General features: G+C 30.8%; 1 protein-coding gene across 3 annotated transcripts; it reads left to right on the top strand.

Annotated features, from left to right (window-relative positions):
* Positions 1-1657: 1657 nt before the first annotated feature.
* On the top strand, positions 1658-25161 carry LOC145322440 (uncharacterized). 3 transcript variants are annotated; one of them, XM_080164432.1, is made up of 13 exons: positions 1658-1792; positions 3806-3862; positions 13041-13131; positions 13840-13944; positions 16050-16141; positions 16635-16718; positions 17653-17758; positions 18031-18099; positions 18306-18422; positions 18556-18652; positions 18888-18942; positions 19511-19580; positions 24571-25161. In XM_080164432.1, exons 1-13 carry the CDS (start codon positions 1710-1712, stop codon positions 24622-24624), a joined length of 1080 nt encoding a protein of 359 aa, XP_080020558.1. In that variant the 5' UTR covers positions 1658-1709; the 3' UTR covers positions 24625-25161. The 3 variants fall into 3 exon arrangements, with proteins under 3 accessions (XP_080020558.1, XP_080020557.1, XP_080020560.1); XM_080164431.1 differs by lacking the exon at positions 24571-25161 and having other exon boundaries at positions 19511-20118; XM_080164434.1 differs by lacking the exons at positions 1658-1792; positions 3806-3862; positions 24571-25161 and adding an exon at positions 10627-10775 and having other exon boundaries at positions 19511-20118.
* Positions 25162-25529: the final 368 nt, after the last annotated feature.

The following is a 25529-nucleotide window of genomic DNA, read 5'->3' as shown; positions in this document are numbered from 1 at the left end:
AAGGAGAACCCGATCCGTTCAGAGGTTAGCTAGATCCTTCGGTACAGACAAACAGACACACAGACAAACACACATCCTGTTACTTTATTATAAGGATTGAGTTATGATCTATCCCAACAAAATAGCTTTAAACCTACTTTATCCTCTCTTCAAACATGGATACTCCAGAAAAATGTATGTAAGAAAATCAATTTCCATTAAACTGTAAAAGCAGCATTTAACAAAGTTGGTTTTATTTTGTTTTTTTTCTCTTTTTTTCGATCAAATTGTTAATCTATCTATCTTTCCAACATTTATCTATCATCTTTTTATCTATTGTATGAAAGTACTTTTATTCTCAGCCATATATGTATATAAGTATCAGGATGGCTTTCTGTTTGTCTATGTGTTATTTTTATCTGTTTATTGGGAGGGTTCTACCATTCTTTCCAAAGAAATCGTCCTTAAAAAAATGTAACTGCCTCAACATATTTTTATTTCAAAACATAAATTTAAGAAGCTTTTGGTCACAAATATGTACAGGGTGAGTCAGAAAAAACTGAGTTTTCCGATTTTCTGATACAACCAGTAGGAATATGGAAAAAACAATTATAGATTCTTGTTCTCTATAAAAATATACATTAAACTTAGAAAAGGTGTTTTTGAATATCTCAAAAAACAACGGCGCTTTTTAGAGCATAAAGATTTCAAAAAGTGTGTGTGATGACTTTTTCGGCCATTATTTTGTACTTTTTAGGTAGATATATTTATGATAAAAAATGTCTACCAATTTAAAAAGATAAACAAACATATTTTTTGATTATTAAAATTTTTATTCAACAGATTGTAAATATTTAACACCTTAAAAATACAATTTATTTAAATCAAATTATCACATTACAAATCAAACGTTTTGTTGTAATCTATTGTTAAGATTTAATAACCCATGACTGGAAAACCAGCTCATGACCGGAAAAATTTCATCTTGTTACCTAAATTCCTCCCCCCTCCCCCTGAATTTTCTCTATATTTGGTGCAAGACTGGATTTAATCTCCAAAATCTCCGCCCCCTTTTGACAAATTATACTTGTGTGTTATAATCAATCATAATAAATTCATTTAAATAGGGTAGGGTTTCTAAAAGGCATTATTATTTTAAAAATTCAAACCTTGATAACTTTTTATCTTAAGAGATTTTTTTGTCAAATAAAAAGGGTTATTTTTCTTTTTACTATAAGCTACGTTATTATAGAAGATTCTTTTAAACCACATGCATCACAATCAAGAAATATAAAAAAATGACAAATTGCAGTATTCTAAAAATGCTTTTGTGAGGAGCCAATAAGCATTTCACCTTTAAAACTCATTAAAGTACTTTTCTTAGACCTTTTTCTAAATAAATATTGAAATTTTAAGATTTTTTTATACAAAATAGATGAGTTATTTCAATTTTTCCTGATCAACATTTTTTACACAAGGCATTTTTTGACACCATACACCTATCATAGAGGCCGCATTTTTAGAGATAATGAAAAACACTTTTTACAAATTTAATGTGCTTTTGTACAGAGAACAAGGACATATAATTATTTTTTCTGTATTCCTTCTGGTTGTTTCTGAAAATCGAAAAACTCAGTTTTTTCTGACTCACCCTGTATAATTGTTTGTTTTTCTTTTTAGAGATGAGATAATAATCAATTAACAAAAATAAATGCTCTAAAATATCAAAAATGAATTTGGCTGATTTTGACAAGGCTTTGGTTTGCTCAGGACCTGTCAGCAACTTCAGCTATGACAGCCATATTGTTACAAGGTAATATAAATGTTAACAGGATTTATTAGTAACTATAGCTATGATAACCATATTGTTACAAGGTAATATAAATGTTAACAGGGAGTATTAGTAACTACAGCTATGACAGCAATATTGTTACAAGGTAATATAAATGTTAACAGGGAGTATTAGTAACTACAGCTATGACAGCAATATTGTTACAAGGTAATATAAATGTTAACAGGGAGTATTAGTAACTATAGCTATGACAGCCATATTGTTACATGTAATATAAATGTTAACAGGGAGTATTAGTAAAAACAGCTAGGACAGCAATATTGTTACAAGGTAATATAAATGTTAACAGGGAGTATTAGTAACTACAGCTATGACAGCAATATTGTTACAAGGTAATATAAATGTTAACAGGGAGTATTAGTAAAAATAGCTAGGACAGCAATATTGTTACAAGGTAATATAAATGTTAACAGGGAGTATTAGTAACTACAGCTATGACAGCAATATTGTTACCAGGTAATATAAATGTTAACAGGAAGTATTAGTAACTACAGCTATGACAGCAATATTGTTACAAGGTAATATAAATGTTAACAGGGAGTATTAGTTACTACAGCTAGGACAGCAATATTGTTACAAGGTAATATAAATGTTAACAGGGAGTATTAGTAACTACAGCTATGATAGCCATATTGTTACAAGGTAATATAAATGTTAACAGGGAGTATTAGTAACTACAGCTAGGACAGCAATATTGTTACATGGTAATATAAATGTTAACAGGGAGTATTAGTAACTACAGCTATGACAGCCATATTGTTACAAGGTAATATAAATGTTAACAGGGAGTATTAGTAAAAATAGCTAGGACAGCAATATTGTTACAAGGTAATATAAATGTTAACAGGGAGTATTAGTAACTACAGCTATGATAGCCAAATTTTGTAGGGAAAAGTTTTCCTGTGAATTTGGAAGAAGTTTTGACAACTTTGGTTTGCTCAGGACCTGTCAGCAACTTCAGCTATGACAGCCATATTGTTACAAGGTAATATAAATGTTAACAGGGAGTATTAGTAACTACAGCTATGACAGCAATATTGTTACAAGGTAATATAAATGTTAACAGGGAGTATTAGTAACTATAGCTATGACAGCCATATTGTTACATGTAATATAAATGTTAACAGGGAGTATTAGTAAAAACAGCTAGGACAGCAATATTGTTACAAGGTAATATAAATGTTAACAGGGAGTATTAGTAACTACAGCTATGACAGCAATATTGTTACAAGGTAATATAAATGTTAACAGGGAGTATTAGTAAAAATAGCTAGGACAGCAATATTGTTACAAGGTAATATAAATGTTAACAGGGAGTATTAGTAACTACAGCTATGACAGCAATATTGTTACCAGGTAATATAAATGTTAACAGGAAGTATTAGTAACTACAGCTATGACAGCAATATTGTTACAAGGTAATATAAATGTTAACAGGGAGTATTAGTTACTACAGCTAGGACAGCAATATTGTTACAAGGTAATATAAATGTTAACAGGGAGTATTAGTAACTACAGCTATGATAGCCATATTGTTACAAGGTAATATAAATGTTAACAGGGAGTATTAGTAACTACAGCTAGGACAGCAATATTGTTACATGGTAATATAAATGTTAACAGGGAGTATTAGTAACTACAGCTATGACAGCCATATTGTTACAAGGTAATATAAATGTTAACAGGGAGTATTAGTAACTACAGCTAGGACAGCAATATTGTTACAAGGTAATATAAATGTTAACAGGGAGTATTAGTAAGAACAGCTAGGACAGCAATATTGTTACAAGGTAATATAAATGTTAACAGGGAGTATTAGTAACTACAGCTATGATAGCCAAATTTTGTAGGGAAAAGTTTTCCTGTGAATTTGGAAGAAGTTTTGACAACCCCTCAAAAATCCTATAAAAACTTTACAAATTAAGATCATGTTGCGATCAGATCAATTAATCTTTTTACATTTTATTTATTTAGGAAGAAAATTGAGGAGGCTATGCCCACCCGCCAAAACCAGGAGCAGAAACCTGACAGGTAAAAACAGGCCAGGCAGCGAAAAATCCAAGGAAATAACATAGCTTGATGTTTCTGCGTTACTATCATCCAAAATTGGTGGTAGGCTATTCAGATTGGAGATTACTTTCTATCTAGATTTTTTCTTTTTTTAAATTAATAATTTTAGAGGATTAATCCTCACGGGGATTGAAATATCTTCATAAAAAAAAGTTATATTTTTCCTGTAAGTACATAATTACTGTTAATCTATAAATAATCAATCAAGGTAATCTAAAATAAATGTGTAATACGGATAATTATGGAAATATTTCATGTTCATATAACATTATGTCTTAAACTATAAACTGAATTCTAAAAAAAACTGACGGTTTAGTGTTTGTTTGTCTGTCTATCTATGCTTTGATGACGAGGTATATATGTTATCAGCCCTGTGTAAGTTTTGGACTATATTTTGAAAACGAAGTTCGACTTATAAATTTAACTAGGTTTTTCGGGGTGAGTGATATCATTGTTCACTTAAAGATATAGAATTTTAATAGTACTTAATTTGCAACTTTTGACTTAGCCTCTAGCATCTAGGTGCTCTGTATTTAAAGGAAATATGAGTTGGCAATGCATGTACAGTCCAAAAACTAAAATAAAGAACTCAGTCGTTTCATTGGCTATGGAGAGACTAACAGACATATAAAAAAATTTGCAACCAATATTATAGGATGTAAAGATTCTTAGTAATTACAGATTTTTAATAAAATAATTTCTTTTTAATCTTAATAATTTAAATTTTATAATAAATATTTGTAATAATGTATTTTTTTAATTTGGGTAAAATAATCTAAGTTGTTTCATAGCTTGAAAGGGGTAAACACCACTTTATCCCCCTTCCCACCTCCCTTGGATGTCTTTGGTTGTTGACCCATGAGTGCAAGAAGTGCAAATTTTTCAAAGGAAAAAATGCCAGCAAGATCTCAAAATTAGTAAAAAGTTTTAACCTGGGACTGCACTGCATTAGGAATGTGTAGTAAGAAGACCAGAGACGGCTGGCTGCTTACTACGGCAAGTTCATGCGATGCCCAATAATTGGTAGGAGCGGAGCTTCTCTATATATATATGGCGTGACTGGCAGTCTCTCATTACTACAAATTTATTACCTCATAGATGGCCAAGGATGAAGTAAATGTCCAGAAAAAACGTCCTAAGATACAATTTATGGAAGTCCTACATTATGCATTTATTACTGTGTAGTGTCTTAACATAATCTAATTCGTTCCGCTACTTATGGGCAATTTATCCTTCTTATGCAAGTTTATTATAAAAAGATATGTTATATGTTTTTTTATATGAATATTGTATAGTATATTTTAATGATAGATTGCTGTAAAAAAATATTGTAAAACAAACACGCACAGAAACCATAATTTCTAGGGTTATTGTTAATACATTTACATTGACATATTGGCCTTTTGTTTTAATACAAAAATAATAATGTTTTTTTTTGTGCCATGCATAAATTGTATGTTCTCTTACTGAAAAGAATAGCTTTAAACCACCATTCCAGATGATTACTGAGATCTTTTGCTATAGACGAAGAGACAGACAGATCTTACAACTTTTGTTAGACAATTAGAATAGTCATAGCTTAATGAATATAGAATATACGTGGATATTATGACAGGTGAAAATGTGTCTTCAATTGAGGTTGCTAACATGGACGTCAACATTTTATTATTATAACATCACGCAACCTTGTAATATAATCAAAAAAAAAGTCGATATGTGGCAAAGATCTCTAGAAATTCCATAGGAGAAAAGCTACTGTGAAAATACGACGAAACATCCCTTAGGAGGCGATGTCACAAAAGGGACTATACCTAAACTTATTTCCTATACACCATATTTTATTGACCAGAATATTAGTTGATTGCCCCTTGTTATTTCGAGTTAAACATGAAACAAACTATGAATTTATGTATTTTTTAATGTTTATAATAGATTACGAATTAAGGAATATAAATCATGTACATTTGAAGTATGAGATATTATTTTTTTGTTTTAATAGAAACTCAAGAAAATCATTTAGAAAATCGGAATTTAGACCCATGTTATTTAAAATTGTAATGCAGATATTACAACAAACAATGATTGAGAAAAACAGTTTAAAATGGTCCATCTTGATAAGCATTCATCTCTACTGGTTTTTAATGAGCGATCTTTGGCAATTAAAATTAGCAGTGATAGTTGAAAAAATATTTCATTTTTAGCAAATATAGGGTACCAAACATTAAGAAGATAAAAATTTTCTTTGAGATGAATATTTTAAAGTTAGTATGTTTTTCAACCTATTTTTAAAAAAATTACACTATTCTAAGACATGAAGATATATTTCGATTTTAGCAATCATTTTCAATTCATTTTGTCTAAAAAAATATAGGCATGAGACATTAGATAACAGCAAATATGATCAAAGATATTAAACATACATTTATATAGAACAATGTCACAAATTATTTTGAATCTTAGGTATCACCATAGAATACAGATTACTACTGAAAAAGTTTGAAATAAAAGATTAAAACATTAGTTTTTGAAAAAGGAGGAGTAGGGAATAATTCTTGGCCTTGTTTGAGTTTTGGGGCGGGACATAGTTTTTATTAAAGGAATTTTTTTGATGGTTAGGAAATAGGCGGAGTTTTGGATGGTGAGTTTGGTTGAAGGCGGAGACAGAAAAAAACTGGGAGGAGACCAAAAAGTGGGAGGAGTGGGGGGTTATGAAAAGGTTATGGATTTATCTTTGTCCTTGGTTGTTTTATGGGTGGAGATTTGGATTTTGAAATCTGTTAAAAAAATGGGTGGAGTTATTCCTGAGATGGGAAAAATTTTAATCTTTATGATATCCTGCTTTTTTAGGTTTTAGGATGGAGGAAGAATTGGTGTTCTTTTGAATTAACCAAAAAAGTGAAAAAATGTGTACATTTTTTTGATGAAACATGAAATGAAAACTACATGGTATAAAATGTTGACTTATTTGAGAATTTTGGAAGTATAATTTGATGATGCAAACAATTGATTTAAGTTAAAAGATAACCTGAATATCAAAGAAGCTTAATCCTTTGAAATGTTAACTGTATTTTAAAAGTTTTTTTTATAAAAATTTGCAAATGCACACAGTTAATTTGAGTTTAAAGAAATGTTCAGAAATAAAATATTTTTTACAAACTAAATGATGAGGGTTTTTTAGTAGATCTCTGAAACTGCAAACAAATGTTATGTGTTGAAAAAGAAATTTGTTGGAAAGATGGGTCTTGTTTGAGAAAGGATTTTTTTGTTTGATTGATGATTAAATGTTTGTTGGGTGAAGCAAATTACACAATTTTATTGAGAGCAGAATCAAAAGACCTAATCAAAAGTTTTTCCCTAGCTAGGCGTATCCAGGGGTCTGTGCTTCGTATTTTCTCTATTGGGACAATTTCCAAGTCCTGTAGATTGTGTCCTTGGGCCTTGAAATGACTTCCAACTGTAGTTGATCCAGTGCTGATTGTGTGACTGTGCTCGTTAAAACGGCTGGAGATCATTCTACTTGTTTGGCCCACATACTGAGGTCTCCTAACTGCACAGGATCCACTGTTTTTCCTACAAGTAATAAGATATATAACGTTTTTACTAGTACAGTCTAAAGTGCTTAAAATAGGGAAGATTTCATTGGTTTTAGTGTTTATGACACTTTTACAAAACCGGGGGGAATTGTGACACATTTTACAATTTCTACCACAGTGGGAAAATCCATTTTTAACCCTGCTTGACCTTCTCTCTGTAATTACTGGTGGGAGTTGTGCCTTAATTAAAAAATCCCGTAGATTTTTTGGTCTGGACCAGCAAATCATTGGTGGATCTGGAAAGGTTCTTTTGAGATGAATGAATTCAGGGGTGTCATTATTAAAATAATAGTCTAAATATAAGGCAAGTGCATGTATAAAGAATTTTGGGTAAAGGCAGAAGAATAACGAGTGGTCTATACTGCTTTCTACATTACATAGATTACATTTAGTAGAATCACTATGACCAAAAAGACCAAGTTTTCGTTTTGATACAAGATATTGCGGGATATTTGTTCAAAAAGGAAACTTTTAAAATACAGGGGTAGAGGAAGAGAGAATAATTTATTGAAGCTCAATTCAAAAGTCTCTGTGTCAGGGAAAAATAGACCATCTCTTAAACGAGTTTTTATGATGTTGTTTTTTGAATTTATTTCTTAACATGATTTTGAAGTGTAGAGAAAATATTTGTGGATTAAAATTGTTTAGGTTAATGATGGGTTTTCCTAAATTCATAAACTCTTTTCTGGTGACTACAGGAAAGTGAGATGCAATAGATTTCAAATTATTTGATTTATTAACTAGAGTAGAACATGCAGGGTTATTGGTTATTTTAGTATGTAGAGTAGGAAGTATGATAATCTCCAATTATTCTGTGGTCAAAAATATTTGCAACTGTAATGATATTATTCTGTTTAAGAAGGGAAAGGGGGGTGGTAACTCTCCTAAAAATTGTAGGACGATGGGAAAGATCAAACATATATACAGACATCTTGTTACTTTTATACACAGGATTATCAAAATAAAGTATGTTTCTCTCTTAAATTACGTTAATAGAGTTTTGTTTATTATTGTTACTCACCATTTTATAATTTCCCTACGGGTTCAACATAGTCGACAAAAATTCTTATTATAGTCGGGGAGGAAATGGGTTCGAATCTCGGTCCAACCCGTGTTATAACCTTAGACGTTAAAAAGTGTACCTACTACTGCCTTATCAGATGCACTACATTTACACTAAGTATATAAGGAATGCCTTGGCAAAAAAAACAGACTTAACTCAATATTATACACACTTAGGACATCCAGATAAGGGTCGTACATTCGATAGGTCTGTCTGGCTCAACCTATAGGTAGAAATCATGCTTTAGCATAACTTATTTAACAGTATGTCGATGATATGTCAGCCATTAACACTATTATTAACTTTACCAAAGCCGACTAAAACCTAAATTGCATGGCAACACATTTTTTATGTCAGAAAGGAGGTTATTTTTACTTGTACAGGATATTGATTAATTTATATACATCTAACGACTTTCCTTTTTTGAGGCAACAGCCGCCTTTTTATTTATTAATTTGGGCGGGCTCATTTAAGACATGAAGTAATATGTATAATTTAAAATAATATCAGTCGAATAACTTAACGTTTTGTCTAGAAATAATTTAATATAAATGATGACTATTTTCAATTCAATAAAAGTGACTTTTGACATATTATATTCAACGTTAATTATAATTTAATTGGATATTATATTAGGAACTAACAAGCCCAAAGTGAGAAATTATCGGTTCAACGATTAGTAACATCTTAACGGACAAACAAACAAACAACTTAATACTTTATGTAACAGGAGGACTGTAAATAATTTTCTTATTGATTACCAATTTGACTATAAAACTATGAGATGAAAGTACAATACCAGTTTAAATACCTTGCAACTATTTTTTCTTTTAAAACTATCCAGAACCATAATTTTATACCTACAAGAAAATACCTACATTCCCATTTTCGCCGTCTAAAAGATCACACCACACTAGCTAAACCCTGTACACGCCACACTGCTTAAAACTGCAGATTTCCATATAAACTTTCTTGTTCCTTTAGCGCTGCCTCTATGTCAAGGCAAAACTCAATGGGAATGTGATTAAAAAAGAGGTGCACCCCACTCCTTAATAATGTCTAAACTAGTTTTCTTTTCGAAAACTAGATCACATCTATTATTTTTAGTGGTGCCTAATCCGTATTTGCCTTGGAATGGACATTCAACCAAGAGGGGTTTGGTAATAACCCCCCCCCCCCCCTAAAAATGGTGTTTTTTTTATTTTCTTCATTGGACAGTTATTTTTTAGTAGCACGCCTACTCTATGACAAGGACTAGGTCTGTCCATCCGTCCGTCTTCAGGACATTTAAAAAAATTAATTTTCAGCTGGGCTAATAAAGGTAGAGCTCTGAAATCTTTTAACTTCCTTTTGGTCACCATTTTATTCCAATTTTATAGTGACTTAAAAAAAATACGTCATACTGGCCTAAATTTGGACCATTAGAATTTATACTGGCCTGCCATTGGTAATTTAGTCTGTGTTTTAACCTATCATTGGTCATTTGTTCATTTGTATTGCATAACGTCATTTTTTAGTGGCACTATAAACAGCTTCATCCGAAACTAATTGAATTCTCAATGCTTCGCATTGTACTTGTTAACGTTTTACTTATTCATAATTGAGGAGAGGTGTATTGGGCTGTGAAAGTGAGGTCTGTGTAGAAATAATGAAAACAACAAGGCCTCTAATTTAGTAGTCGCATACATGTGTGGATAGTTCTACACATTACATCCTTTTATATTAAGTTTTTTTGTCTGTTGTGAAGGATCTCGCTAAACGATAGACCGATTGGGTTCTTCATTTTAAATAAGCTTCACATATGACTTTGGATGTTTTGGGCTGTTTCATTTTTTGAGTTTATGTGGTGGGATGGTTTTAGGCTATTTTCTCTCCTTTACTAACTCTTCGAGTTCAATTCCCCTAGATACTAGGGACGCATCCGCTAGTACTTTAAAAAAAAATAATAATAAATATTTCATCTACCTTTTTGTAGTTATTATATCTACATTAATGTGAAGTCAATAATATATCAACCTTGACCATCTTTATTTCATGCAATTTAGTCAAAATAAATCAATGTCAATTATGTCTGTAGAGTAACGGCTTTTTGTTTGGCAGAAAATTTTATCTTCAGATGAAATAACTTTGCCTGACAAGTAGATAATATTCCAATGTATCATGCAAAAATTATATTAGTGAAGCCGAGCCCTGGCGCTAGCATGGCTAAGAAAAAAGAGTAAGTCATTCATATTTTGTGACAGTTTAACTTATGCAAAGTGTTTGACTGTATTTTTGTTATCAAGGGGTAACAAAAAGAACTTTTCTCGTATTCATTTGAATCCGGTGGATAGGAACCGGTTCTCATCCATACGAAAAAACTATGTCTAGCATCGTATTATATCCAGTTTTCTACGAATATAGAAATGTACAATCATAAGATTAAAACTAGTTTTTTTAGCCCCGAGGTGCCGGAAAGCCGTTTATAATACGATACGAGAAATAACTATTACTGACCCTAAAAGTTTTCTCAATCGTTAGATTATTAGGGTTCAATCTTGATCGGGTTGTACAAACAACAATACCCAAATTTTTTACCTATAGTTTTTAATATTTAAAAGGGGTAATTTTATCTGTCATGATTTTATGCTTAAATTTATTGTCTATTATATTATCCTTTAAGGTCCCAGGGTGGTTTTAAAATATTTTATTTAGTTTGCCTCAACGCGTTTCTTTCACAGAAATATTCATATTTTCATTGATTGCACGTTCTTTGTCTGAAGGTTCTCACACCGGATTGGTCAAAATATTTTTTAAAATTCTTTTTCTCCAGTCACTTAAATATCTTACTTAACCTAATCTAACTCTTTTTTTTAAAAACATTAAAAATACAATAACAAGGATGACAACATCCATAAAAGCGAAGCACTGAAACATTAGGTCAAACGGACATTAACACTTGTATAGTGTCAGAACTGAATAATCATAATATAAATCTATAAGAGTCAAAGCAAAATTGTAAGTAAATTTGTTAAAAAACTGCTTGATTCAGGATAATGTTTATGGACATACTTACATTTTTAGGACTTGATTATAGAGTTGCTTCGCTTATTACATTATACTTTGTTGTCCCCGGAATCAATATACCAAAAATCAAATCAATCGGATGATTAGATCACATAAAAATTTGTTGTTAAAAAAGTAAAAAAAATCAACATGTTTAAAATGGACGTACTGACATTTTGGTGATGATTATAGAGTTGATACGCTTTCTAAATCGTACCTAACTATTAAAGGAATCACCATACAAAATTTGAAATCGATAGGACAATTCTAACATGCCTAAATTAACAAACAAAAAAGCTATCCGTTACCGACGGACGTACGGACGGACCGACCCTAATTATAGAAAAGCTTCGCTTTTAAAAATGTCTAAAAAATAAGAGGAAAGAGAGTGGTAATTCTAGTTAATTTATGGTTAAGTTTTGCTAATACTTTAAATCAGTTATCCTTTATGACAGGAATTCAATATATCAATAAATTATGATATTAATGAGCAAAACATTAAATTTATATCGACTTTCTAGTTGTTAATACAATGTAAAGTGCGTCAATAATACTAATGATACAATATGGTTAAATAAAACTGGGATTATGAATGTAATTGTTAGTGGCTTAGATAGTCCATTATTTACTTGATATGCCCGTCATTCCATTCTTGAGTCTGTTCGGAAACCTATGGGGGGAAATGTAATTTTTCAGTACATTAAGTACTGTACAAAATCGGAACTTGAATTTAACTGTCTTTTCTCTATGTTTCCTATCATTAATTACTTCAATAGTAACATAACAAGGATGACAACATCCATAAAAGCGAAGCTCTGAAACGGTAGGACAAACGGATAATTAACACTTGTATAATGTGAGAACTGAATAATCAGAATGTAAATGTACAAGAGTCAAAGCAAAATTGTAAGCAAATTTGTTGAAAAACTGCTTGATACAGGATAATTTTTATGGACATACTTACATTTTTAGGACTTGATTATAGAGTTGCTTCGCTTATAATATTGTACTTTGTTGTCCCAGGAATTAGTATACCAAAAATCAGACCAATCAGATAATTAGGTCACATACAAATTTGTTGTTGAAATTGTAAAAAAAATCAATATGTTTTAAATGGACGTACGGACATTCTGGTAATGATTATAGAGTTGCTACGCTTTCAAACTCGTACCTACCTTCTATAGGAATCACCATGCAAAGTTTGAAATCGATAGGACAATTTTAACATGCCTAAATTAACGAAAAAAGCTATCCGTTACGGACGGACGTACGGACGGACGGACCGACCCTAATTATAGAAAAGCTTCGCTTTTAAAAAGGCAAAGAAATAGTTAAAAACCTGCTAAAATTACAGATCAATCTGTCTAGGGATTAGCAACAAACAATTACTTATTTTTTGTTGTGCTTTATTTAATGTTATCATCCTTGTTATATTAAGGTATACGAAGGCAGATATGGACATGGAGATACAACGAGTTGCAAGAGAGCTTTACAAGGCTTTGAGCGGCACCAATACTGACTTTGATGATGTAAGTTTAGTTTTAGTCGCGACTCGCGAAGCTACTACGTAACTGTTTTTATTAGTACTTCAGAGTGATTTAGAAATCATGATAAGTATATTGTTTCTTGTTTTACTTACATACTTTTTATCAGCGAAACTACTTTATAATTCCCTTTGTATGTCTGTACGTTAGTCAGTCCGTACCGCTATGAAAGAAATGTGATTTTCTCGTCTGCTCTTTAACATAGAGCGCTGAATTTTTTGGTAAAGAAACGCTTTTCCAAAGAGCATCTAGCATTAAACTTATTTAATCCGTCGGTTTGTAGGCAATGTCGCAAAGTACATAAATATTTGTTTTTTTTAAGGTTTTGTTATTTTATGTTAATAATTATTACATAATATCTCTCTTTTTTATGACACAATTGCACATATGCCCTTTAAACTACGTTGTCCGTTTGTCCATCCATGATTTTTTTTATGCTTCGCTACTTATGAATGTTGCCATCCTTGTTGTTGTGCTAACCATGATTTGGAGTTTCATTTTATTTTTTTGTCATAAATCTTTAAAATATTATAAATTTTGAAGCTCTTTATAGTGCCATTAAAAAAAGACATCATACAATTCAAATGACCAATGATAGGCCAATAAACATATTATCAATGGTAGGCCAGTATACATTTTAATTGCCAATGCTATGCCAGTATAACGTCATTTTATCCATGTTTATTTATCTAGGTAAAAGACCATGTAGTAATAGATGATTTAACAACCCATACAGATTCTGGTAGACAAGACATGATTCATCCATATAAAACCCTTTATGGACGAGACCTCAATCAGGTCAGTTACAGGATACTTTTTTAAAACCCTTTAATAAAAAGACCTAAATTAGGAAAGTAAAAGGTTATTTTACATCGAATAAAATCATTTATGGGCAAGACCAAAATTTTGTGGGTTACAGGATATGATAGTGTATCTATATAGAAAACGAGACCTCAATCAGGTGAGTAAAAGGTTATAATACATCCTTACAAAAATACGTGAGTGATTTGATGAAGCAGCTTATAGTGCTTAATTAAATGACGTCATACAATAAAAATGACCGATGATAGGCCAGTATACATTTTATTTTTTAAATGAAAGAAATGTATACTGGCCTAACATTGGTCATTTGTATTGAATAACGTCATTTTTTATTAGGCACTATAAGCTGCCTCTGACAGGATATGATAGTATGATAACTATACAAAACTATTTATGGACGAGACATCCGGATAAGTGATATAATATGATAATAAATCCAGACACATTAAGTGCATTAACAAGTTTAGATTCATATTGTGGAGAAATGGCCTTTCTCCTTAACTTGAATGTATACATGTCCCTGTCCTGAACTATATATATTTATCTCTCCAACTGAGTTGGATGCATATACCCACACTGATAATTCCGCCACCTTGCCCTGTCCTGCTGATTCCATAAGTTAGTTGATTGTTATAGGCCATAGTGTGAATACCTCACCTTCAGTCTGTACTCGGTTGGATACAAGCCTAAAAGCCTAGGCCGTCGGTATCCATAACTCCCACGTGTTCAAGTACGTCGTTTCTTACCTAAGTTAAGAAACAGGACGTACGAGCTTTTATTATTAAATCATTGCCCCTAGTCCTATCATATAAATATATTCATGTTGCTTGTTCTGCTATGTTTTTTTCGTGTAAATAAACCTATTTTTTATTAATCTACTTGTGTTAAATTATTGGTATTAAATTGTATCGAAGCTACTTTATACTCAGAATTCGGTCTGTCTATACATCCCTTCATGCGTCAATATAGTATTAAAAACTACATGGCATTTGAATTTAAAATCTTTGCCAAATTCTATCAATAAAATAATTTTATATTGGAAATAAAATGTTTTTTTGAAAATAATACGTTCTTCAATGTTGTTTACAAATGACAAATATTTTTTCATTGAAATTTTGCTCAAAATGAGTTTCACATTTTTGGAGCTTTCTCTTTTACTGCAGTCAAATTCATAATTTTAATTTCATGCAATTTGTTGGGTAAGTACTTTGTTTCATTTTCATAAAACAATGATTAATTAATGTGATTTAACTTTTATTTTAATTTTGCCAAAAAAAAAGTACAAGAATTACTAAACCTAAATAAAAAAAACCTTACCTATATAATACGAAGAAGATTGATTTTGTCCGTCCGTTAGGTTGGATGAAGCTTAAGATCTCACTAACCATTAGATATACAGGGTTCTGCTGATAATACCAAGGTTCTGGGCTATTTCTTGGGTATTATTCTAAAAAAAGGCTTTCTTCCCCTACCTTCCCAACAAATATCAAGTGTGTGTTCTGTTTGTTTACCTACATCCCCTCTTGAGGAGAAGCAAAAAAATCAGACATCTATCTTTAAAAACAGTCGGGTATAATCCCTTTCGTAACATCGCACCTCATGGGGCGATTCTTCGTATTTTCACAGTAGCCCTGCGAGGGGGCTCTAACCCTGCGGGGCCAATTTCCTAACCCTGTGGGGCAATCACCTAACCCTAAAAAATAACCTATAAAAAGCCATTTAAAAAAAACAACGAATCGCCCCTTATGGGGCGATGTTACGAAAGGGACTATTCCCAAACAGTCAAGCAAATCCCATTTCCCTCATATCAATAATAACTGATGAACAGACAAGACATGATAATTCTAATATAGTAGCTTTGCTACTAGAATACTTTTGATAAAAGATATTCAAAATAACACAAATCATGTGTGCCTTTCAAGGAAGTTCCGAACTCATCCATAGGTAAAATCAACACATTTTTCTTAGGACGAATACTTTCATTTCCTCCCCTTTCTCTGGGCAATTATTTTAATTGAGATTCTTTCTTCTTCTGGCTTTCGGCAGGTTTAGAGATCTTAATGGACACTGAAAATGTTAAGGTTCTCCGTGACAATCTTGGTAATGATTGGGAGGAGGCGTGTGCAACTCTGATGACTGAAATGAGAATGTATGAACTTGAATGTCTTCGAAGGTATAATTATTTCAAAATCACTTATTTAGTTATTTTGTAAACAGGACAGTTATGTTCATAGGTATAAGGACAAAAAAAGAAGCCTGTGAAGTTTTAAATGAGAATATTTAATTATGATAAAATCTGTAGATAAGCACAGAAATATCTAACCTTTTTTACGCCTTTAAATGATTCTGTAAACATTCTGTAATGAACGTAGAAGGACAAAATGTCTCAAAAATCAGCCATGTGACGTCATAAAAATGAGGGAGATGAGAGTAGACGTGGAAAAGAAAACCCCTAAAAAGATAAGGAAAATTACTTATTATTATGACGTCACATGGCTGATTTTTGAGTCCCTTTGTCCCTCCATTTATTGAACAGACATGCTGGGTTTCTAATTAAACAGATAGCAAAGCTCAAATCAAACCACAGAAATTCAATATGGCTGAACCCTCATATAGTTAGATGTAATTATTGAAGCTACTCCATTTGAATAATATTTTATTATCAGGAGAATGGAGGATGAAGCTGCAGCGTTGGCTCAAGCTGAAGCAAATGCAAACGCTGATAAATCATCTCTCCTCAGCTCAGCAAGGTCAGTTAACAAGTGTAGTATAATTAAGTTTAAGTTTTTGGCTTAAAACGAGAAACATAATCATTTACTCTCAATTACTCTGGAAAAAGTTAAGAGAACATTTATTAGATTCAGTTGTAATTGAGAGTCCATATACAGAACATTCTGGTTTGGAGTCGAGCCTTCTTCAGGCCAATTCAGCTACAGAAAGTCATCCTACTACTTTAACGAGTTTAGTACAGACAAATATTCCACCTCTTCAACGCCTTCAAAGTTATACAGCTAATTAATACTTCGGTTTAATTAGACAGACAGTCATCCTGCTACTTTGGTGTTTCTACACACAAACAGATATCCTATTACTCCAGAAGCATTCCAGCATATTTAATCAACAGATTGAATCATTTGATTTTATATATATTTGCTAATAAAGTATTTGTATTTAATCATAAATATAATAACCTATTTAATCAAAACTGCTATTTAATCTTAGTTAAATAAATACTTAAAAAGATATATTTTATATTTGAATTAAGTACCCGAATCTACTCTATCATTTAATTCGTGTCTGTTGGTTTACATTTCACAAGTTATTTAATTAGGGATCTAAAGGGATACGACATTGGCCTATAAATTAATGAATATCCCAAACGATGATACACAAAAGTACCCCTTCTGTAAATCACAATTATTGGTTGAAACGTTTGGACACTTGATTTAATGAACTAACCAATAAAAATTCAATAAAAGTCCTTAAAGTTGGTAAGACAGCAAATAAGAAAACATTATATTAAAAAAACAGCTTAAAGTACAGGTTTTTGTTTCCAACTCTTCTAAAGGGCATTGATATTTAAAAACAACAATAATATTTCATTTGTAACTTTGTAAAAAAAAATCTTCTAAAGATTTAGCACATTGAAAATTTATGCCGTGTAAAGCTATCTAATTCATTAAGGTCGTCTTCTGTAAAATCTGGCAGCCAGTCCTCAAAGAAGAAGAACGGTTCTGTTGGAAAGAAAATGAAGCTTGAGGACATGCTTGATGAAGCTGCTAAAAATAGGGTAAATGATTTTCCAGTATGGCTTCTCAGGTCTAACAAAACTGGTCTTAATTTTTCATGTCAGTACGCTGTCTATAATAATTCTCTTATTTTTATAGTGGAGCAACCTTAAAATAAAATTACTTATTGTTTTTATTACTAAAACTACCATAAGATTGGTTAGTTTAGGGGGATGGGGGGTTCCAGGAGAGAAAAAAGATCATTAAGAAGTAAATTCTTTAAATTTAAAGAAAACGAATTATTTCAGTCATGGATTATAAAATTTAATTTCAGGATGAATTTTCTGGTTATTCTTGCCTGCTTGTCACCTGGAAATCAAATCCTGAAATCGAACAATTCAAGGTAAACTTGTTGAATTTACTGTAATTACCATTGAGTTAGATGAGGGTATGCATTTGCTCAATTTTATATTCAATTTTGTTTAGACTTACAAATTAATGTTCTGCTTGTTAAGATCTGCCACAGCACAGAAAGAGTTATTGTTCGTATGTCTTTCCTTCTGATTTAAAGATCCCTCTTTTATGGATGTTGCATCCTTGTTTATTTAGAATTTGTACATGGAGAACAGTATTAAGACGCACAAGCGGAAGGGAAAGAAAGTTGTGGATCCTGGAGACCTTGTGTCGGAGAAGTCTCTTGCCAGAGTCTATAAAATTCTTGGTCAGGTAATAAATAATATAATTTCCAGTATTGCTTCGAAACCGTATATATATTCACTTGATTAGAACCGTTTCTCATGCATTACAGACAACTTTCCACGAACATTAAAATATTGGAATAAAATGTATAAACTTACAGGGTGAAGGAGTAGAAAGATTGCTGGTTAAGAATGAGAAGAAGAAAGAAAAAATGGAAGAAATTGATGGGGATCAATTCAGATATTTCCTTCTGGCTGGTAAGCTTACAATCTAATTTACAATCTGATTGACTTTATATATCAATTCTAAATACCCTTCGAAATTTGACCAAATGCTATTACTATTTCTATTACTTTCATTCCTTTTTTAGATGCATTAAATTTCCCTTTTTTTATTTTTCAATTTCTCGTGTTTCAAAATGCTTTTCCAAGAGGAATTAACATTACAAATTAATAATATTTTATTTAATTGAATTGAAAAATAAATGTTCAGGAACAAGTCATCCCTATCCCGAGGATACATTTTACAGTGTTGGAAGGGTTCCAAGGTAAGTAATTTTTTTAAAAGCTCTGGTGCTTTCCTAAAACTCAATTCTGGAGTACTAAAACCCCTACTCCTTAATTTTGATGTTTTATACCCCCCTCGGTCCTAATCCTTTTTTGGGAAATGAAATCATTGCTCCAGATTTTGAGCACCCAAGCTTCAAAATAGTAAAAGTTTATTGTTTACAGAAGACGCATGTACAGGGTTTAGCTAAAGGGGTGTTCTGAATGGTCGAAGAAAGGGGAAGACAATCCTCCAAAATTCAATTTCATCTGAGGTGTTGACAGATATTTGATTTTTAAAATTTAGATTTTATTTGAATTTGAATCTAGTTTGAAAATACCATTTAAATTATTTTTCTGCAATTATAATTTCAGAGATAACTTTAATTTTATGAAATTTTATTTGAATGGTATCCAGTCGTTCTGTGAAGGAGAAGGACGTCTATATGTCAAAACAGCAAGGTGTAGATGTTTGTAACTAGGAAATATGAATTTGGTCATTCCTTCGTTAGTGAAATGTGAAGTAACAAGTTTTTTATGATAACTAATCTTGTTAAACATTTCTTGTAGGAAGCTGTTATTGAAGTACCTTGGCATCAAGATGTACTTGGTTAGGTTGAAGAAGCCCCCCGAGGGGAAGGTATTGAACTTCAGAACTTGTGCAGAAATAGCTGAACTTGCTCTCGGCACTGTCAATATTGGCGGCTCTAATTAAACACACACATACACCCAAAGTTTTACTGGTGCTCAAACACGTCTGCAAACTTTTTTTTTAAATTGCAGTTGTTACATTTTCGCACAAAAAAAAAGAATAATAGTTAAGTGAATGGTTAGTTGTTAAATCTAAGATTGAAGTGTAATTTTATCCCTCGAAACGACCAGTGGACCCTGGAAAAACCCCAACTCTGCGGGGCTTAACTATCTCTTAACATCAAATAAGTTATTTTAAAATATATAGAGGAGTTCACTTTTGATTGAAGTTAAATAGATGAGATAGCCTTTGTAAACTTGATTTATTTATGTTTTAATAAAGTCAAAAATAAGATCTTTTGTGGACGTGATTGCACACCAAAACTAAACCATTACTGCACTTATTAAATAGTTATTATGAGACAAATAACACACTATAAAGGCATTCTTTATTAGATTGGTTTCAAAAAGAATTTTTGAAAAAATTTCAAATAAAGGGAGGCGGAAAAGAATCAGTGAAAAGTAATTTTATTTTGAAATATGTTATTTAATATCAAACCATCGAAAAACCAATCTTTTATAGGAATCTTTTAAAAACACAGTTTTCCATATTGTTTGAGAGTTTTAATAATGATTGATTATATTTTAAATATTGTATGAAAAAGACTTATTATAACATTTAAAAAAAGGCAGAAAAAATGCCCTTTTTGTAATATTGATATGGAGATACAACACAAATAAAATGAATTTGTCTCCAAATTTTCGCATGTGAAAAAAAAAGACATTTATGAAGAAAGCAGAAAACAATATACTTTGTTTTTATGTTGATAATATTTAGAGTCTTAGTTTTGTAAGCATTTTTTTTTCTTTTTGTGCTATACCCTTCTTAGGATTAAAAACTTTAAAGTTCTTTTCTATCTATTTCACTTTTCATAAGACATTTTGAAACACAAATTAAGAAACAAGACATTCATTTAAGACAATCAGAATTGCAAATCTAGACATAGATTCAAATAATACAATAATGCACTTTAAATATCTAGGAATACATTAAAAATACCAAAAAATATTTTTTTTCAAAACTAAACTAAACAAAGAAAATTTGCACATTTAAATAAAATCAATTGTAGATGTAAATAACTGTAAGCAATACAAAATTAAATAGAATAAGAATTTAAGAATTTATTGTGTATTCCTAAAATACCTTAGTCTCACAATAACTTAGGGAGCTAAATATCATAATACAGGGGTTCGGCAGCTTCATCTCGGCATCAAATTTAAACCCACCTGTGTGCAAAAAAAGGAATGCCGAAAAGATGAATTGTCTGTGAAAAGGTTTAGACATCCAGCTAAATTTCCAAGTTTTTGTGTGACGATTTCACCGAGGCGCTGCCAAGCTCTGATAAATAGCATCCTAGATAGAGGTATTAGGAGGCCCAATCTAAATCAACATCATAATCATAAAACTATATTTTTTTTAAATTTTGTATTCAATTTGATAATAGTGAATAAGAATAGAAAAAGGTTTAAAAGTTTCTTTTACAGCCAGGTAAAGATTTCATTGGGCTAAACACCTGACTAAAGAGGCCATAGTTTTAGCTTTTATGTAATTTTTCTTACAGTACAATGATTCCACTCTAATGTAATGTACATCAATTATTTACTTTTTTTGTGCCATTTTCTGAAATACTAACCAAAGAAAATGATAATCTATTGATATTTGAAAATATCTATATATTTATCTAAATGACGATTTAATCCATATTGAACTTTTAAAAATAAAGGATATTTTATCTGAAGAAAGAATCTTTTGCCAGCAACAATCTCTTGCGAAAGTCCTTTTTAAAATAATCATTTATTAAATGGCAAAATAGTTTTCTTCAAGTGAAAATTCTGTCTCTAACATCATATTTCATTATTACTATTGTTACATTGTTATTTTTCCAATGCTTCTGTTTTGAATTATGAATGTGTGTTATTCTTGTTGATATGACTGAAATAAAGCTGTATACATGATAAATTCTATATTAATAAACTCCTATTGTTAAAATCATAAAATATCCCCATATTATTATATATGTCTCAATTTCTTAGTCAAGATAGAGGGTCATAACTAATTGACCTATTACATTAGTAATAAAAGTTAAGATTGTCTTATTTTTTAATATCATCATCCTATCAGGCACAGGATGCCGGAAACAATGCCAAAACACTTCTTACATTGACATTATATTGGTTCAAGCCGGAGCAGAGCCAACCCCCCCCCCCCAAAAAAAAAAAACTAGGTCCTACATGGTTGTTCATAGGACGACACACTGAGATCTTTTTAACGGGGATTTTATGCTTAAAGTTATCAAGTTTAGTGCAGTATTTCAGGCATATCTTCATAATTTTGATTGAATTAGTTGGCCTTGGTTTGACTAAAAGGCATTGGAATCATTTACATTTCATCATTAAAGGAAAATTGTCTTGAAAATTTTTAATTGACACGACTCTCTAATATTCTAAGGTAAAAGGACTAACATTTTTTTTAACTCCCTATGGTACAGTTTGTTTTTCAAGATACTTTTCCTTTTCTCCATTGATATACTTTATTCATTTGCAGGGATAAAGGATACTTTATTTTTCTCTTCTTTATCCTTCATTTTTAAAATCTATTGAATGTTATACTTTATGACCAATTTTAATGAACAATTTTAAAAACAATTAAAAAGCTCATGAAAAACATAAGAATATCACAAAAATTTTGACAATTTTCTATTCTTTTAACTTGATCATATTGCTCATATTAACTATATTGTATTATTTGCCCTTATTTTGGAAACTCCTGCTATTTTGAAAGTTTTAGAAAGTCTTTTCTGATCAAATAGTAGAATTTCGAATTTTCTGTGCTATCAATGCATTACTTATGGATGCACTGGTAATTTTCAAGATTTGTTTTGACTGTATCTGTACTTCAAAGTCGTATTTCTTCCACATAAAAGTAAAATATAGATCATGATTTGCGCCATAATCTCGTTACACAAAATTTAATTTGTTGGCGTTAGATTTAATGCACTATGTCGACAGACAGGTCATTCAACAAAAGTGTCCATAACTGACACTCTGTCCACAGTGCGTATGAAGGTGCTTTGACTTTTGTGTCAGAACCTAAATTGGGACATAGTGCATTTCATTACCCTAGGTTAGGTAACTTCATTTCACTTTTTAATAAAATCTAAAATGCAGTCGTTTTTGAGAAAATTAGGTTTGAAAATTTCAAGTTCAATTTTCATCCACTAGGAGTTACCGTATAATCATGACAAGAAAAGCAAAGATTATTTATTTAAAATTTTGCTTTTATAAAGTCTGTCATAAAACCTCACTATATATGATTTATTTAAGGCTGAATTTCCATGACCTTAGCAAAGCAACTGATAAAAAAGACATTAATTAATTAACTCACTTCAGGAGTGGTTTTATGAAGAACTTTATAAAAGCAAAATTTTAAATAAATAATCTTTGCTTTTCTTGTCATGATTATACGGTAACTCCTAGTGGATGAAAATTGAACTTGAAATTTTCAAATCTAATTTTTTTTTAAACGGCTGCATTTCAGATTTTATTGAAAAGTAAAATGAAGTTACCTTACCTAGGGTAATGAAATGCACTATGTCCCAATTTAGGTTCTGACACAAAGGGCAAAGCACCTTCATACGCACTGTGTGTCGAGTTGTAAATAAAGTTTAATTTCAAATATCATAAGTCTTAAAAATTGAAGAGGTATGGCTGCTAAAATTACTTTTCTGTACAATTATAACATACAAATAAATTGCTGTACAAATCTAAGAAATAATAATTTGCAACCTTATATTATATTAAAATACTTCTAAAATATATTATACCTATTAATAAAAATATGTTACTTAAATAAATAGTTTTACTTACATGAACTTTATGAACCCAATTTAATATGATAATATAAATTGCTAGAGACATAAACCAACATATGTAATTAATTTGGAGTTTATAAAATATACTTTTTAAAAATAAACTTGGATATCTACACATGGACAACTTCCATTTTACAGGAAGACTTTAGCAGCATATTTGAAATTTTTTACTTGTGAAAAAGGTCTAGATTGTACTAGCCTTTTTATAGTGTTACAGTCACAAATAAATTGCAGGGAAAAAGGGAATGTGATTCTGACAAACAATTTCCCCTCAACCCCCTCCCTTTTTTCTTCCCTTCTTACCCAATTCAAATTCAGTTACACATTAAAAAACTCCAACTTTACTCCAAAAATATTTAATTTTCGGCAATTTCAAATGGAATTAATTGACTGAATAGCTGCCCCTGATAAATTGGGATCTTATATAATTTATCAACTGAGAATAGAAAAAAGATAATTTGATTGCAGTAAGGTAGGTGATACAATACAGGTAAAGTACAACAGTGTACAAAATTGCATGTTTGCATGAGTCTTGATATATTAAATCCAGCAATTCAGCTACTATATGATTTACTTTGTTTTCTTTATAGATGTTTGGAAGTATATTGTATTTTTGGAACTTATTGCTTTACCTATTTATTTGGGTTTGATGTATTTTTTTATCAAGAAAGGTTTCGTGATTTTTAAAATAGCAAATCAAAGCTTGAATTGTCCGTCTGTTCGTAGATCTTTATATTTTTCACCACCAATTTTATTTCCAAAATTTGATATTGTTTATAATGTATACTGCAGTGGCGTGCAAAGGGTTTTTCCAGGGGGGTGTACGAATAACTCTTGAAACCTTTAGCAACCTCCTTAAAACAAAATCGAGGTAGGGATGTAGATTAGACTATCCACCCACTTAATTTTGCCGGTTGGGTGGATACACCTCTGGTATACTGTTTAAGTCTTGGAAATAAATATTGGAGGCCTTTTTAGCTGTACATAAAATTTTTTGTTAAAATTTAGGATTTGATAGAAGATGAAAAAGATGAAATTGATGAACCACCTCAAGATAATTAAAATAAAACATTTGTTTTTTTAGAGCAATTTTCTTTTAGAGGATCATTGGTTGGAAACGATGTTTTGATAAACAATGAATGTATTTATATGTGTTAATTTTAAAGAAAAATCAACTTTGTAATCATTTTAGATGTTAAAAAGTACATAATTTCATAATATTTTCTAATTTTTTTTTGTTTATAAAAATATTATTTCCCACCACCATAATCCTTGCAAGCAATGAATAAAATTATTAGAAATTTATTAAAGGTACAACAAACAATTATAGTTGAGCAGTTTCATACAAAGGATGTGCAAAAAAGTCATATGAGCCTTGTTTAATATAAAAAAAAAGTAATAATAGAAGGTTGCGAGATTTTTTAGGATTAGTATAGGTGGTTGGTGGCGGTTTTTATTAGATATTTTTTTCTTTTCATTATTCATTTGGTTTTACTGTACATTTCTATGTAATTGAAATCTTATCTAGTTTTAATAAATGCCATATATCTATGACAGACAAATTCAGGGTCCTATTTAGTACACAACAAACTTTAAAAGCCAAAAATTAATTAAGATTTAAGAAGCAGTACTCTGGTGGTTATTTGCCCTTGTACTTTACAAACTTGTGTACATTCTTAGATTACTTGGTAGCTGTCACCTGAATTGTTATCATTTTTTAAAGTTCCTAAATATATATGGATGATTTTATGAATTAAATAAGATTTCTACATAATTGTGTGTTAGTTTGTAGTAATATTGTACATAAAAATAAGTTTTGATTTAGTCATTAAATACAATTAGTTTTTAAATTTTTATTCTATAGATTTATCTAATAGCATTTAATTCTGAGGTTAATTCTCATTCCTATTTGTGGACCACTATAATCATCCGCCCAACCCCCACAGTTAAATTTTTTTTAGAAAAAA

This window comes from Acartia tonsa, chromosome 6 (assembly GCF_053477335.1).
Source record: "Acartia tonsa isolate MP-2025a chromosome 6, ASM5347733v1, whole genome shotgun sequence".
Lineage (NCBI taxonomy): Eukaryota > Metazoa > Arthropoda > Copepoda > Calanoida > Acartiidae > Acartia > Acartia tonsa.
Note: the sequence above shows the minus strand (reverse complement) of the source record. Positions and strands in the feature narration are given on the sequence as shown.